Source organism: Meriones unguiculatus, chromosome 1 (assembly GCF_030254825.1).
Source record: "Meriones unguiculatus strain TT.TT164.6M chromosome 1, Bangor_MerUng_6.1, whole genome shotgun sequence".
Taxonomy (NCBI): Eukaryota; Metazoa; Chordata; class Mammalia; order Rodentia; family Muridae; genus Meriones; species Meriones unguiculatus.
The window spans coordinates 35,662,985-35,677,862 of record NC_083349.1 but is presented as its reverse complement, the minus strand read 5'-3'; the positions used below and the strand labels follow the sequence as shown (position 1 = coordinate 35,677,862).

Here is a 14,878-nt window from a genome sequence, read left to right as displayed (position 1 = left end):
GATATCTGATATGTGACCCCTGTTGTGAGTTGCAACCCATGGGTTGAGAACCGCCATTCTACATAGTATGTGCTTTAGGTCAGTGACATCTATGGGGGGCATGTGACTTGCAGAAAGTAGAAACAGAGACTCTTTCTGTAAGCAGCAATCACATGTTAACTGGCAAGTGCCCAACTTTTGACCAAGTAAATCAAAGATTGCTTACAACATATTGTAAAAAGGTAAAGCATATCCCAGAGTTATCTCCCAGAATTGTGGAATGTCTTGGGTACTGATTACTCCAGTTTCCCTCCATCTTCTAAACTACATCAACTTGACCCCCTTATTCACTGCGGCAGACTCAGAGGTCACCAACATTTCTACTTTCGCCACATTTCTTATGTTATGAAGCGGTGACTGTAAGATCCACCTATCCAGTGGGCTGAAGAGTGGCAACAATGACTTTGCCTGAGCTGAACTTTAGCTATTACTCTGGTCGCTGTGATAGAAGGCCCTGGAAGGGGCTAAGTGCGTGGCTATGACGCACAAAGGAGGAAGTCTGCATCTCGGAGTCAGCACTTAAAGACCCCATCAAACCTGGCTTCGGGGGGAAAGGACCCTGTGCCAGGCCATGAGATATACTGATTATCCACCTCCTCCTCTAAGAAGGAGACATTACCAAAATCTAAAAGAAAAGAGGTAAGAAAAAAGAAAACCTAAGCGCTGGGTGGGGGCTCAGCAGTGGTGTTTGCCTCTAATGCATAAGGCTGTAGGTTCAAACCCCAGTCCTGCCAGAAGGAGAAAGATGAGAGAGAGGAATGGAAGCAGAAGTAGCAAGGTCCATCTTGAGATTCTTGGGTCCTTCTTCCTCTATCTTTCTTTATTTCTGCACTACTCCTGTGCCTCCAAAACACTAACTTCTCTTGTTTTCTAGAAATAAACATCAAGATTTTCTAGATTATTTCTAGAGGGTAGACTTTTAGGTACTTTCAAATTTCCAGAGGCAAAAGCTGGCTCAACGCTTAGCAAGCTCAGGCGACAGATTGGAGCCAGGCCAGCCACTGTGGAGGCCTGGATCCCCCACATATGCTCCTGTGTGATTTAAAGTTGCTACAAACAGTGTATAAGTTAATATATGCGAAATATCTAGTACAGCGTGAGGTGCATAGTCAGTACTACTTAAGAGTAAGTGTGAGTGGTAAAAGAATGAATTGGTGCTTTCAGAAAATACGTTCTTGGTGGTAGCCTCATAGAAATAAAAAACAAACAAACAACAACAAAAAAAAACAATGCAAACTCAATCCCATATGGCCAGCCCTCACAAAAAAATTAACCTATTAACTACCTTGGCCCATTTTATATACAAGCTTGATGGTTAGCCAGAAAGGAGTGTCTATGCTTCTAGAAACAATTTCAGATTTTAACTGGTGGCTTAGGGAGATGGCTCCATGTTAACATGGTTACTGGGCCTCAGGTTAGATTCCCAGAAGGCATGTAAAAAGCAGACATGGTATGGGGAGACAAGCGGCCCTGAGAACTCACAAGCCAGCCAGTCTAGATAAAACTGCGCTTCGAGTCTAATAAGGGGCCTCTGTTCCAAAACATGAGGTAGAGCGCTATAGGGTGGTTTGAATGAGAATAGCCTCATAGGCTCATGTATTTGAATGCTGGTTCCAGCTGGTAGAACAGTTTTGGAAGGATTAAGCAGTGTGGCTTTGCTGGAGGAAGTCTATCACTGTGGGGTGGGCCTTGATGTTTCAAAAGCCCACACGGCTCACGGTTAGGGCTCGGCCTGCCAGGTGCTTATGGATCAGTTGTAAGCTCCTCCGAGCCACTGCTCCGAGCCACTGCTCCAAGCCACTGCTCCGAGCCACTGCTCCGGCACAACACCCGCCTGCCTGCTGCCATGCCTCCCACCAAGATGGTCACAGAGCATCAAGAACTACAGTCCCCAAGTTAAATTCTTACTTTTATAGGTAGCCTTGGTCATGGTGGCTCTTCAAAGCAATCAAAAAAATAACTAAGACAAGAGCTACAGTGGAAGTCACCCAATGTTGATTTCTGCCCTCTACACAGGCAGACACGAGTGAGGGCGCCCAGAAACATGTACCCACCCATATGTCACAGGAGAGAAAATCAAAGTATGAAACATGACAGAGGAGCACTGAAAGGGGACATTTATGCATAAAATGAGACTGTACACACCATCTTTGCAACCATGGTCACGTACGGCCCCGCGTGTTGATTCACAGCGAAGAAGTCCATGAGCCGAGAGAACCAGAATATGATGTCTATGCAGTAGATGAGTCTTCCTACAGTGAGCAGAGGTGGGTGTCCCCACCGTAGGCCAAAACCAACTGAAAACAGGCCAATAGCCACTGTCTCCATTAGATTCCAGTACTCACTCAGCCACATCTTCACCTTTTGAGTAAACTTGCTGGGTTCTGAAATGCAGATCTAAAGGGAGAGAGCGAGGGAGATTTAAGGAAGGGTACGGGGGAGGGGGGTGAAGTAGAGTTGTGGAACACTTGCCTCCAACACACACGGCCCTGGGTTCAGTGCCCAAAACCACAGCCAGGGCTGGATGCCATCAAAATAAGCATCTTTTTAAGTGCATTAACCTGCCATTTAAATAGTAAGCCAATTCCTTCCAAATTTTGCATACCAAGAGGACCTGAGACTCAGATAACGCTTGCTAACGAGTTATTTAAACAAAACTATAAATATGTATTTAATGACTGTTAGCTAGGATTAATGAGGAATTAACCTTAATATCTAGAATCAGTACCGCCAACCCAAGCCACCACTCGAGAAACAAACAAGAAATGACAAAAAGAAAGAATTTCATTCTGGCGTTCATGGATCTCCAGTGAGTATGCAGCAAGGCCAGGGCCTTCAGAACTCAGCACTGCGGTGTTTCTGCCACGCTAGGCTTCCGCTTTGTGAGCTGAGGTCAAAGAATACCGACTAGAAACCGAGCAGGCCTGTGATCTGGTCCCACAGCGGCTTCTGAGAAGCTACTGGTAAACCAAGAAGAATGTGATGTTGGAACTCGCTAGTATAAGAAACACTCTTTGCAATACAGTAACAGACACACTGCAATGCAAACAGTAAGGTTATTTCTCCCCCAAACGTGGGAGAATTCAGATAGTGCTTCTCTTCTATAAACTCCACTAGCAGATGATGCAGCGTAATCTCTGAGAAGACTCTTATTCCGCATAGAATGTTGGTGAAATTACCACCGGAACAAGACAAATGTATCGACGTACAGAGACGTGCACACACAGCTAGGACAGTAGGCGTCATAGCTTTGGGGGATTATCCGCACAACCGCATTAAGAATGGTAACTTTTAAGTGACCAGTGACAAGGCAGAAATGAAAATGTTTAGTTTTGTTTCTTGGACTACATCTCCCAATAAAAGATATTCAGCTCCAGTTTTCAAGGGTGTTTACGAGGAACTTGCACATGCTGAGACTGTATGCCTTATGCAGTACGCAACTTTAGTCATTCCTGTGTCACCCTTTAGGGTAAAACTGACAATATGTAGGTAAGGCTAGGTGATTAAAAATCCATGCCACAAAGAAAGCTACATTGTGGGAAGCACAAATTTGTTCAGTCACAAATAGAGGGCACTGCCTGTTGCTGCCCAAGTAATAAATACACAAAGATTGTGCTTCAAAATGGCTGCTTTCAAAGTTCACTGCAAAGTATTTGGTAAGGATAAGGAATGAAGTCAGATATGTTTGTCCCTGAGCAACATTCCTGTAGCAAATCAGAATCAGTATGCTCTCTCCTTCACAAACTTGACATGAGCCCATTTTCATCCCCAGAGCCAAGAACACCTCTTCCAGGGTTGTACAGAGACACAGTTAGAAGGAGCACTCACCTCCCTGACCTTCTCAATGGCATTGGTGAAGATATAAATGATGACAAGCCACTCTTGTATGCTGGGTTGGGGGTGCATCTCCACCAACACTGTGTAAGTGAACAGCATGAGGAATGCCAAATAAGCCATCTGTGAGGGACACACATTCCCTGTGAGTGCAAGTGACCATGAAGGATGCCAAGCAGAGGCAGACAGAGCCCAGACACACAGACATGAACTTCTACAGGGCAACATGAAAATATAACTGGGGACTATTTCTGATAACTCATTACTTAATGTCAAGGAAGGCATCAGTATCTACAGTCTAGGAATGAAAATCATTAGTTGCTGGTCCAAGAAGGAGATGTTAGCCTAGTGTCACTAACCATTGCACCATGCACAACGGCGAGCAGCAGACCAAGAAAGGATCTCATGCCTTCCCTCCAGTTTCAGCTAGAAAAATATGTATGTCAAGATGAAGTGTTACTGGATGCCTGTCTTTACAGTAAGATGACAGTAACTACTACAGAGTATTATTTTGTAATGATTAAAATGCTATTCTGGATAGGGAGATGGAGAGATGGCTCAGCAGTTAAGAGCACATATGGTTCTTGCCTGAGGGACTAAATTTGATCCCCAGCACCCATGTTGGCCAGCTCACAACTGCCTGTAACTCAAGATCCAGGGTATCTGGAATTGCCTTCTGGATTTTAGGGGTCCCTGAACAGGCATACATACACAAACAACAAATAAACAGATAAATAAAGAGCCATCAAGAATGGCACCTGATGCCGACCTATGATCTTTACATTCATGCATACACAACTGCACACACATACCTGTATGAATATGAACATGAAAAGATTAGCAACCTAGGCATAGCATACAATAGCTAGCATAGTCTACTGGCTATCAGGCAGAGTGTTAAGTGTACAAGTCCACACAGACCACAGCACAAGTGTGGAAGTCAGGACAGCTTGTGGGAGTCAGTCCTCTCCTTCCATCTTTGTTGGGGGTTGGTCTGATGCTTGTAGTTTTATGCGAGTTACTGGCCCTCAAGATCTGGTTACTTCCCGGATATACCTATCCTTGTTGTGTAAACCTGCCTAAGACATTATTCCTATTTGATTGATTAAAAAGCCTAAAACCTGGGCAGGGCAGAACGGGGTAGGCGTGGCTAAGGTTCCAGGCTTTGGGAACAGGAGAATCATGGGAAACAGAAAGACAAGAAGAGAGGAAGAAGGAGGATGCCACAATGGGTTAGCATGGAGAAGGACTCATGTGGGCAGGGAGGAAGGACTCCAGTAATGGTGTGGAAAGGGCCGGATGAAGAATACAAGCAATTATTACAAGAGTATGGATGGAAGGTAGCCCAAATGATGATGCTTAAGGCAGATGGCATTGCATTGGGACTGGGAGGTGGATGGTGAGGTTATTGTGACAGCGTAGATGAAATATCTGCCCAGCCCAAGGTAAATAAGGCAATTATATAAAATCTAGCAGGTATCTGTGTCTTATCATTTGTGATAGCGGGTTAAATAATACCACCTTGATAATCTTAGGGTAAAGGATAAACAATATTTAGCCCAACACCAGTTTTATCATCAACAACACACCTTGTAGGTTCTGAGGCCGAACTCAGGTTGTCAAGTTCAGCAGCAGCAAGTGTTCTTGCTATGGTGCCATCTTGTTGACCCACCTCTGCTTTAATCTGAGTCATGGATGTCCATTGGACCTGGAGCTCACTAATAGAGCTGGACTGACTGGACAGTGAGCTGAAGGGATCTGTCTGTTTCTACCTCCCGAGTGTTGGAATCACAGCAATGTTGCACCATGCCTAGCTTTGCAGATGGGTGCTGGGGACCTGAACCTGGGCCTTCAGGCTGCGCTATAAGCCACTGAGCCATCTCCCCACTCCCAGACTTAGATGTTTAAAAACAGATAACTGTCATTCAGAGATATGTATTTATTAAGTACGTGCAAATAGTATGTGGCTGCCAAGTCGATATCCTGAGATTATATATTATGCATATTTAGATAGACATCCCGTAATATTCACTCTTCAAATGTTTTTGGAATACAAAACTCTGGATGTGAGTAATCTAAGTCTAGATAAGCATAAAAATAAATGATACTAAATAAATGGCCAATACGTGTATGCTTTTTCTGAATGGCCACTCTCCATTGCATCTCAACTTTAAATAGTCCTCTTACATTCAGAGAATATGCTACTGAAGACCAAAAAAAAAAAAAAAAAGACAATATTCCTACAGAACAAATGATTCAACTGATGATTTTTATCTGTTACTTGTTTATTTTGCCTGAAAAACTTTAAAAAAAAAGCCATCATTCAGTTCTACACTGAGGACTGTTAAATTCATTGTACAAAAACGTCCCAAATGCTTGGTCTTGGCTGAGCTGTGTCTAGGCACTCCGAGAGAAAAACACAACCAGAGAATGGTCTCACACCTTTTCTTCCAGCATTCAGGAGGTAGCGACAGGAAATTACTGGAACTTACTGCAAGTTCCAGGCCAGCCTAATCTACACCTACCTAGTGAGTTCCAGGCTGGGAAGGGCACACAGGGAAAGTCTATGCCAAATGACAACCAAGAGTAGGAAAAGAACCAGGAGGGCAGAGGAGGTATGAAAAGGGGGGGGGGGGGGTGCTCATTCAGGGGAAGTTAAATGGAGGTGGTCTCCCCCATAGTCACACTTTCTTTGTTTCCCCAACATTCTCACCCTCCTACTTTGTCACCCACCCCTTGTTTGTTTGTTTTCTTTAACGAAACCCCTAAAACTTTATGAAACTTTTCATCTCAGGCTAGCAACTGAGACATACCATTAGTAACATTATCGTGAACTACTGGTTATCAGTAACACTATCGTAATGAGACCAACCGTGTAAAACCAAAACTTGACAAAGGGAGCGCTGTAGAATTCATAGATTCTCCTCGTCCAGGGGAGGCTCTGGGGCTCTTTTCTTAAGTCTAAGTGCAGATTTCCATCCGGCTTCTCATCAGGGCCTCTTTCCAAGTCATAGTCTTTCTGAAAAGTAAGCAACAATGTTGTAGAGTAGACGGTAGAATTCATGTTATTTGTATAAGATCCTGGATTCAATTCCCAGCTCCTCTACCACCAACAAGAATAACAAACAGCAATAGCTATAACGCCCCCCCCCCATTTTTTGAGACAGGGTCTCACTATATATTCCTAGCTGGCCTGGAACTCACAGCGATCTGCCTGTGATTACAGCCATGCATCACCACAGTCCACCATAATTATATCTTGTTGAGACTGATAATCTTCCTTACCAACTTGACACACCTGAGGAAAGGGACCCTCAAGTAAAGAATTGCCTGTGGGAAAGTGTGTGGGATACTTTCTGGATTGCCGATCTATTTGGGCAGTGCCGTCCCTGGGTACATGGGCCTGGGTTGTATAAGAAATGTAGCTGACCTTGCTGCAAACCATTAATTCTCAGACATTCTTGCTGTCTCTCTCATGCCTGATCAACTGACGATTCATTTAAAATCCCTCTTTCCCTTTCTGCATCTTTTGCTACTGATCCAGGCTGACACCCTTATCCCTTCTGGCCTTGCTGATCTATGTCCTCCTTGATTCTCGCCTGTCTTCTTATGAACCGATCCTATGCCATTAAGGCAGTGATTGGCCTACCAGTAGCTGGTCTCACTATACTGGTCGTGGATGTTCACTGGTTCTCAAGTAAGTAAAAGAAAATGATGTTTTCTCACAGACACACAGAGTCTCACAACTCTCTATGTTTCCAGCCAGGCCTATAAACATCCCCTGCTGGCCCAGGACCCTCCATAACCACGAACAAGTCCAGCTAAACTGCCCCACTGCCTTGCTTACCCTCTGCCTCACTACGTCCTGCCTCTGTGCCCTCTCTACAGTTTCATGAAGCTGTCACCTGTCCCTAACCCTCACCCGCTGGCCCTAATGAGAAAAGCCATTCCTCTTCCTCCCTGGGTTTTCCACTCTATTATCTTCATGCAGCTTCTTCCTGGGATAGTTTAGGTCACAGAGGTCATGCTTCAAGAGACTAGCCGTTGAACGATTTCCATTTCTCTTAAAAAACTACTTTGGGAACTTCCAAAAAGAGTTGTGGCTTAGCATGGAAGTGTACCCATGCAGTCCCAGCTACTCAGGAAGCTGAGGTGGGAAGACCACTTGAGTCCAGAATCATAAGTCCATTGTAAGGAAACATAGCAAGACAGCAAAACACAACACACACACACATACACACGCACACACACACACACACACACACACAAGGGGAAGTGGTTAATAAACCCTCACAGAGCACGTGCAATATCTGGTAATAGAGCTTCCGTTCCCCACGGGAACAAGAAGGCCCTTTGCTACTGCAAACTGACTGCCACAAAGACACACAAAACCACATCTGTTTCCATTGCTGCCTCCAGCTCTCTCCCAACAATTCACATTGTAGAGCATGCTCCTCAGCGAATCAATCACATTTACCTAATTAGCATGATGAAATCTTATATATCTGACCAAGTCTGCTGGGCAAAATTAATACTAAGTATGGGCAGAGTGGGAATGGCTAGACAGGTAAAGTCAATAATTTTTGTTTCAGATAAATCAAAAGGGTAAAAAAAAAAATCCATCTTTGTGATCACAAGCCATTCTTAACAGAATGTACTTGAACAACTCTTCCACTAAGTGTTCCCAATTGAAGAATGCTAAGGGTTCATGAATGGTTTCCTGATAATAGGCCCATCAGGGCAGAGGCCACATCTGCCTTAGTTTAAATATTCATATAATTAATCAATGGATATGACTGCATCTAAAAACTACCTGGGGGAACAAGTACACTAGTCAGGGAGGTTCAAGAACTTACTTTTTTTTTAATGATAAGAGCACACACACACATGTAACTACCATTCTGTGAAAGAACTCTGGGTCTCCTTTGAAAACAATGCTGAGAGGAACACACCAGTTCCCCTCAGTAACTTCTCTGTTGAAGAGTCCATCGTTCTACGGAGATTCTACTCATTCTGCAAGAGCCAAAAGTGGAATCGTATCCACTGGCAAGCTATTGCCTATACCCTGCCTACATTTGTATCTACACTTTAAGTATATGGTGATAAAGAGCTTTCTTCCTTGTTCAACTTCAACCAGCACACAAAACTTGGCATGTACCATCAAACAGGCACATATCCAAGCAGGGTACCTCTACACCAGGCCTTGAAGTATCTCTAGGGGAAGGGTATAACTGCATTTCCTCTCTTTGATGGGTTTGGACCTGAGACTGATACAAATGTAATCACATGCCTAGCCGAGGCTTTTAAGAGAGTCCTTATGCTTTCTACAGCCAGCAGAATGTTTTGATTTCCTAGGCCCAAGGATTCAAGATGAAACTAGATAAAAGGGAGGGAGGGAGAGAGGGGGACACACACACACAAACACCTAAACAGGAGTAATAACCAAAGTCCTAATGACTCAGGAGAGTCAGACCTCCAGGGCATCAGAATGCACAGATGCTCAATCAGTCACCAACAGCTTTCATCCACAAGACACTAATCACAGTCAGTCTTCATTTATTATTTGGCGGCTAGCATTTAGATAAACATTTAAAAAAATACACCATACATGCCAAAGCATATCAGACAAGATGTTAAAGGCACTTCATTCGGTGTCAGTAGCACAGACGATGTTTACCACACCTTGGGGCAAAGCGCAGCTTTATGAATCATGGGCAGAGTGGGAACAGAAAGTAGAGAAGCATCCTGGACACCTGGCTGTGACAGTCGCCTGCTGGGAAGTGGCCCTCAGCCCAGGGGAGAGGACACATCCAGAACAAACAAAAGTGGCCACAGCCACTGAACGTGATGGATGAGGCGCGCTGTGCACAGCAAGGAGGATCAACAAAAATTTTTTGTTACATTTGTTTGGGGTGCACACAGGTGTTACAGCATGTGTGTGGAGGTCAGATGACAACCTGTTTGGGCCAGTTCTCTCCCTCCTCTATGTGGGGTCTGAGATTGAAGTCAGGTTGCCAGCCTTGGCAGCATGTACGGTCACGCACTGAGCCACCCATCAGCACAAATTCCAAAAGTGTGTGTCTATAGATGAGAACCTCAGGGCTAATGTTCTGCAGCAGTGTTGATGGAGGCGGAAAGCCGTAATCTGATCCGGTCTACCACTCCCGGAGCAATGCTGAAACACCTGTTGGACACTATGACTTTGTTTCTGAAGCAGAAAGGAAATACCTTACTTCCATGCTCTACCTGACCAGTCTATACCAAGAGGGAGATTACATGGAGAGAACTAAATGCTTGATTAGTGGATCAGCCCTGGGCTTCTAGAATAATGTGTAACCGTGGGGTAATCTGTTACTTCACTGGACTGAAACAGTAGCCAGAAATTTAAAGCCATTCTGGGAAACATAGCGAGACAGACGTAGGTGTGTTCCGGGGGTGAAGGGAGGTGTTAATAAATGCCCTGTTAATATTAAAAAGGTAGACATTTCATTTAACAGATGGCTATTCTAGGTAAGCTCCATGTTTGTGCATCTCTGTGCACAGTCACACCACGAAAACTCAATTTACTACGGTAGGGTACTAACCACACTCTCTTTGGTGCTATTCAGGCTCTGGTCGCTGTAATTCCACGTAAACTGGAAATCCTGGGATTGTGGGACATGTGACATCTCTGCTTTGCTTTTAAATTCCAATGTCAAAATCATGGGTGGTAAAAGGATACTGATGATTATCTGCAAAGGAAGCAAGATAAAGGATAAGCAGAGGACAAAGGACGCATGTACTATCTCAGCAACAGAAATAAATGTGTGTAGACAGACCCACTCCCAGCTCAATTCCTACCCTGAGTCTACATATATTATAGTTCAGCTCTTTCAGTTCTACTCGTGTTCCTCAGCTCTGGGCAAAGGTGGACTGAGGGAGGTTCATGCACAGTTGTTTGCAAAGGCAAAAACCTAGAAACAATCTAAATGTCCAGCCATACGGGGACAGAAAATATTGAACAACCTAACAATGCAATGCCATGTTAACATTGAGGAGGCAAATGAAAGGGCCAGGGAACCATCTCAGTGATTCAAAGCACTGGCTGCTCTTGCACAGGACCTGGGTTCAGTTCCCAGCACCTTCATGGCAGCTTACAATAGTCTGTAACTCCAGTTCAAGAAGATCTGATGCCTTCTTCTGGCCTCTGTTGGCACCAGGCATGCATGTAGTACACAAACATACATGCGTGCAAACACTCGTACATACACAAGTAAAAACACATCTATTTTAAAATCAGATAACACATTCAATATGATTTTAGAAAGAATAAAATTAAAATTTTAAGTACGCATGCCTAAAAGTTTGCTTTTATTTTTATTTTGTATGTTGCACGGGTGTTTGCCTGTGTGTTTGTCTGTACACTGTATGTCTTTCAGTACATGCAGCGCTCACAGAGGCCAGAAAAGGGTGTCATATCCCTTGGAACTGGCCTGACAGACTGCCATGTACACCCTTATCAGTGCCAGAAATCAAGGGATCTCCTGGGATGGCTGGCAGTGCTCTGACCCACTGTACAATCTGTCCAGGCTCTACTTAAAAGTGTAGAAGTTGTGTATATCATACTTGTTTCCCCTGGGAAAAACAGTTCCTGAGTAGGCAGGTACGAACATTATTTTGTGATGACAACATTATTTTAATAATTTAAAATCATTAAACAGTATTAGCATATAAAACACTAAAATTTATATCATAAACCTTACCCTAGAAAAGATTCCCCTCCTCTCCTGTATAAACCTGTTGTCTGCCAGGAAGACCTAAGAGAAGGATGGCTCAAGCATTTTTCAAGCATTAGGCCACCATGCTTTGCACATTAACCATCTTTTGCAAAGAATTTTTTTATGTTCAGTTTTCACATCCTTTCAAGATAAACAGTTTTAAGTATTACTACAATTGTGAAAGACAGCCTGGTGGGTGTTCTGCCTCCTTTTAACTACAGTCATGTCTCAGCATCCTAGAATTCACTGACCAAAAGTTAGATTAATCTGCCAGCCCACCCCCACGATTTCATAAACTGAAGTCAAAGGCTTGCCAAACTTGCTTTTGTTTTCCCCATGCTGAAATGACCTTCTAAGTTTTGTTTTAAGATATGATCTATCAAGACTCTCTAGGCTTTAGTTCTGCAACAATTGTGTTTTCTGACCCAAATATGTTACTCCTCCAAGTGTAAAAAAAACGCCACAGTCAGACGCATAGTGACAGCATCATGTTAGTTCTACTTCCGGGAAGACCTCTAATCCCACTGCACCGGAGAAGCATTAACCCTCCACAGCCAGTCTGTACATAACCTACTTCTGAGGAGAGGTTGGAGCCTCTCATACTGAATCAGTTTTTCCATCCATGTGGCTCTCCATGGTGCTCTTACAATCTCATCTACTCAGGACCATTCTGACAAGGACATCCCAAACTTATTTGCAAATCTGCTTCAGAAATGAATAGGCCAACGTGCACAGCTGGGCTGTTGGCACCTGGGAATAGCGGTGAGTGGAGTGTGGGGACTTCATGCAGCATGCTGCCTGAGCCTCGTAATCAACACACGCTTGGAGAAAAACATTTAGACCTACCTGTCAATCTTCTCTCTCTTTCTGTGTGTGTGTGTGTGTGTGTGTGTGTGTGTGTGTGTGTGTGTGTGTGTAAGAATTTGCAAGCATCTACTTCTGGATCTGGGTAAGTGGAGGCAGACCCATCCCACCTCTGTTTTGTCTCTACCAGACCTGAAGTCAAAGGGGATCAAAGGAGAAGAACCTTGGGAAATGATGGCTTTTCCTCTGGTATTTTGTGAAGCTATACGAGACCATTTTTGATTAGCATTTTTCATATTTCTCTGATCTCCTTGACAGAAATTAAAATACACATATCTTTTTCTTTCTTATGCAATATTTATTTTGTCGAGTTAGTAAATTTACCAAAAAAAAATTGTATTTTTATAATAGCCATTCTGTTTAACATATACTATGGTTTCAAGAATTGTGGGAAGAACACAATTAAAATTCAAAGCACAGTCTTATGAGATCTTAACACTCAGGCTTCATCCCCTTCTATTGCGTTTCACAGACACATACACTTTGAGGTTGACCAGATGGACGGCTTCACACACAGGCTCCGTGGTAAATGTTATAAACCCTATGCATTGGACTAAGGTGCTCTTGATTATATAACTGAAGAGGCTGAGAACTTAGACATGACGAATGGTGTGAACAGTTGCTAGAGGAAAAGCTGATAAATCAGCTGTGGAATCCCTGAAGCAACGCACGGGATGAGGAAAGCAATAAAAATTGCTAGTTCTATTTAGTTTCTTACCTATTAATATATAATTTTTTAATTTTGTGATGCTGATGACCAAACCTAAGTCTTTGTGCTTGTTGTTCAGGCATTCTGCAAGTGAGCTATGCACCTAACCGCTGTGGGTATTCTTAAAGCCTCATTTCTTTGGGAATTCTCAGAGGCATTGTCATTTGGCACCGTGAAGTGTTGCTTGTATTTGCTTTTAACTCTGAGTGCCCTCACATGAGAACAGCTCTGTGGTGGCAGGGCGGGTACAGTCCTCCAGTTTTGAGAAGTCACTCAGGCAAAGTGGTTTCCAGAGATCCCTGAAGGATCAACTGTGCACCTGCAGGAAGCTATTGTTTGTCAGAGGTACCCACGTGGCACTGAAAAACAGCGACCTTCACAACACGCTGACAATATGACATACCTTCAGCCAGGAGTTTTTCCTCATCTTCAGACGTCCCATCCACATGTCTGTTAGTAGCATTTGGGTACAAGAATGTGACACAAAGGGCCGCAGTCCCCCAGACACCGCCAGTTTCAAGCAGGTGGAATTGCTCCAGTTCTTGAGTTCATAGGTCAACAGCTTCATGGCCATCGGCTCGTTCTGCTTGAAGGCCTTCTCCAATACATCCAGGGCGAGCTGGCCAAACTCCCTGATGACACGGTGGTGAACAGAGAGCACAAAAGGCCAGTCAGAGCCCTAAAAATTTGACTATGGGCCACGGAAAACACCAGGTAATTGGCTGTGTGATAAAACAGAATTAAGCTGTGGGGTAAACAACAGCTTAATCTCTGCCATCACAAGCTAAGGCAGCTGCTACAAAATGGATCTGTCTCCCCTTACAGAAGGAAGACAACTTTGCTGTATTTTCCTGGTAGCCCAGAATAGAATTTATTGTTTGTGTCAGAAGCTACCTCGTGCTGTGTGCTGTGCTATATTCAGCCTGGTGTGGGCAGGTCTACATGAAAAGACCTAATAGAGAAATTCTGACCAAAAAAAAAAAAAAAAACACTGTGTCCAAGAAACTTTGTGGAATCATGTTTGTTATTACATTATTATTATTATTAATTTTATAAAATCCTTAAATATCGAGAAACAAGATCTAGAAGCCCTCAGGAAACTTCCCAAGAGGCCGTCTTCTCTGGAAACTGTGCCAGGTCTGTAAACCAAGCTATAGGTTAGTTTCTGTCATTCACTGAGCTTCTCCCGTTCGCAGGTCTATAACACTTTAATAATCAGATTAGCAGAAGCATCTCTACTCTTCTCATTCCCTCCAATCACTTTCTGGTTCCATACTACAATGTGTGTGTTTGATGCCGCAACCTGAAAGACACCTACAGTAAACAGCAATCTCAACAACATGGAGCACTCTGGGAGGCCAAAGAGCTTTCGGTGTCATTAATTTCGAAATCATTAACAGTCCTTAAGAAACAAAAGGCTAAAAGCTAGTCAGCTGACCTGCACAATTCAAAAAATATTTATACATGAGTCTCCACACTGGAAGATCACCTCTGTCCTATTTGCCACAGAGTTCCTTCAAGTCTTTGTGCACCCTTCACTGAGACCGCATGAAGGGTGCCGTGTGATGGTTAACACTGGCTGAACAGGATTAAGGAGTACCTAGAAATCAGCATGATGCTATGTCTCTGACTCTGTTTCCAGGACTTGGCATGCTACACTAAGTGTAACGCATGA

At 43.7% G+C, this 14,878-nt stretch overlaps 1 protein-coding gene across 1 annotated transcript in view; it reads right to left on the bottom strand.

Annotated features, from left to right (window-relative positions):
* Positions 1-14,878, bottom strand: part of Trpm6 (transient receptor potential cation channel subfamily M member 6) — a 141,322-nt gene that overhangs the window by 59,898 nt on the left and 66,546 nt on the right. The window contains exons 17-21 of the mRNA XM_021652914.2: positions 13,607-13,835; positions 10,458-10,604; positions 6,746-6,892; positions 3,868-3,996; positions 2,185-2,436 (exon numbers count right to left, since the gene is read on the bottom strand). Coding sequence (XP_021508589.1) covers positions 2,185-2,436; positions 3,868-3,996; positions 6,746-6,892; positions 10,458-10,604; positions 13,607-13,835 — 904 coding nt within the window. The remainder of the gene's footprint in view (positions 1-2,184; positions 2,437-3,867; positions 3,997-6,745; positions 6,893-10,457; positions 10,605-13,606; positions 13,836-14,878) is intronic.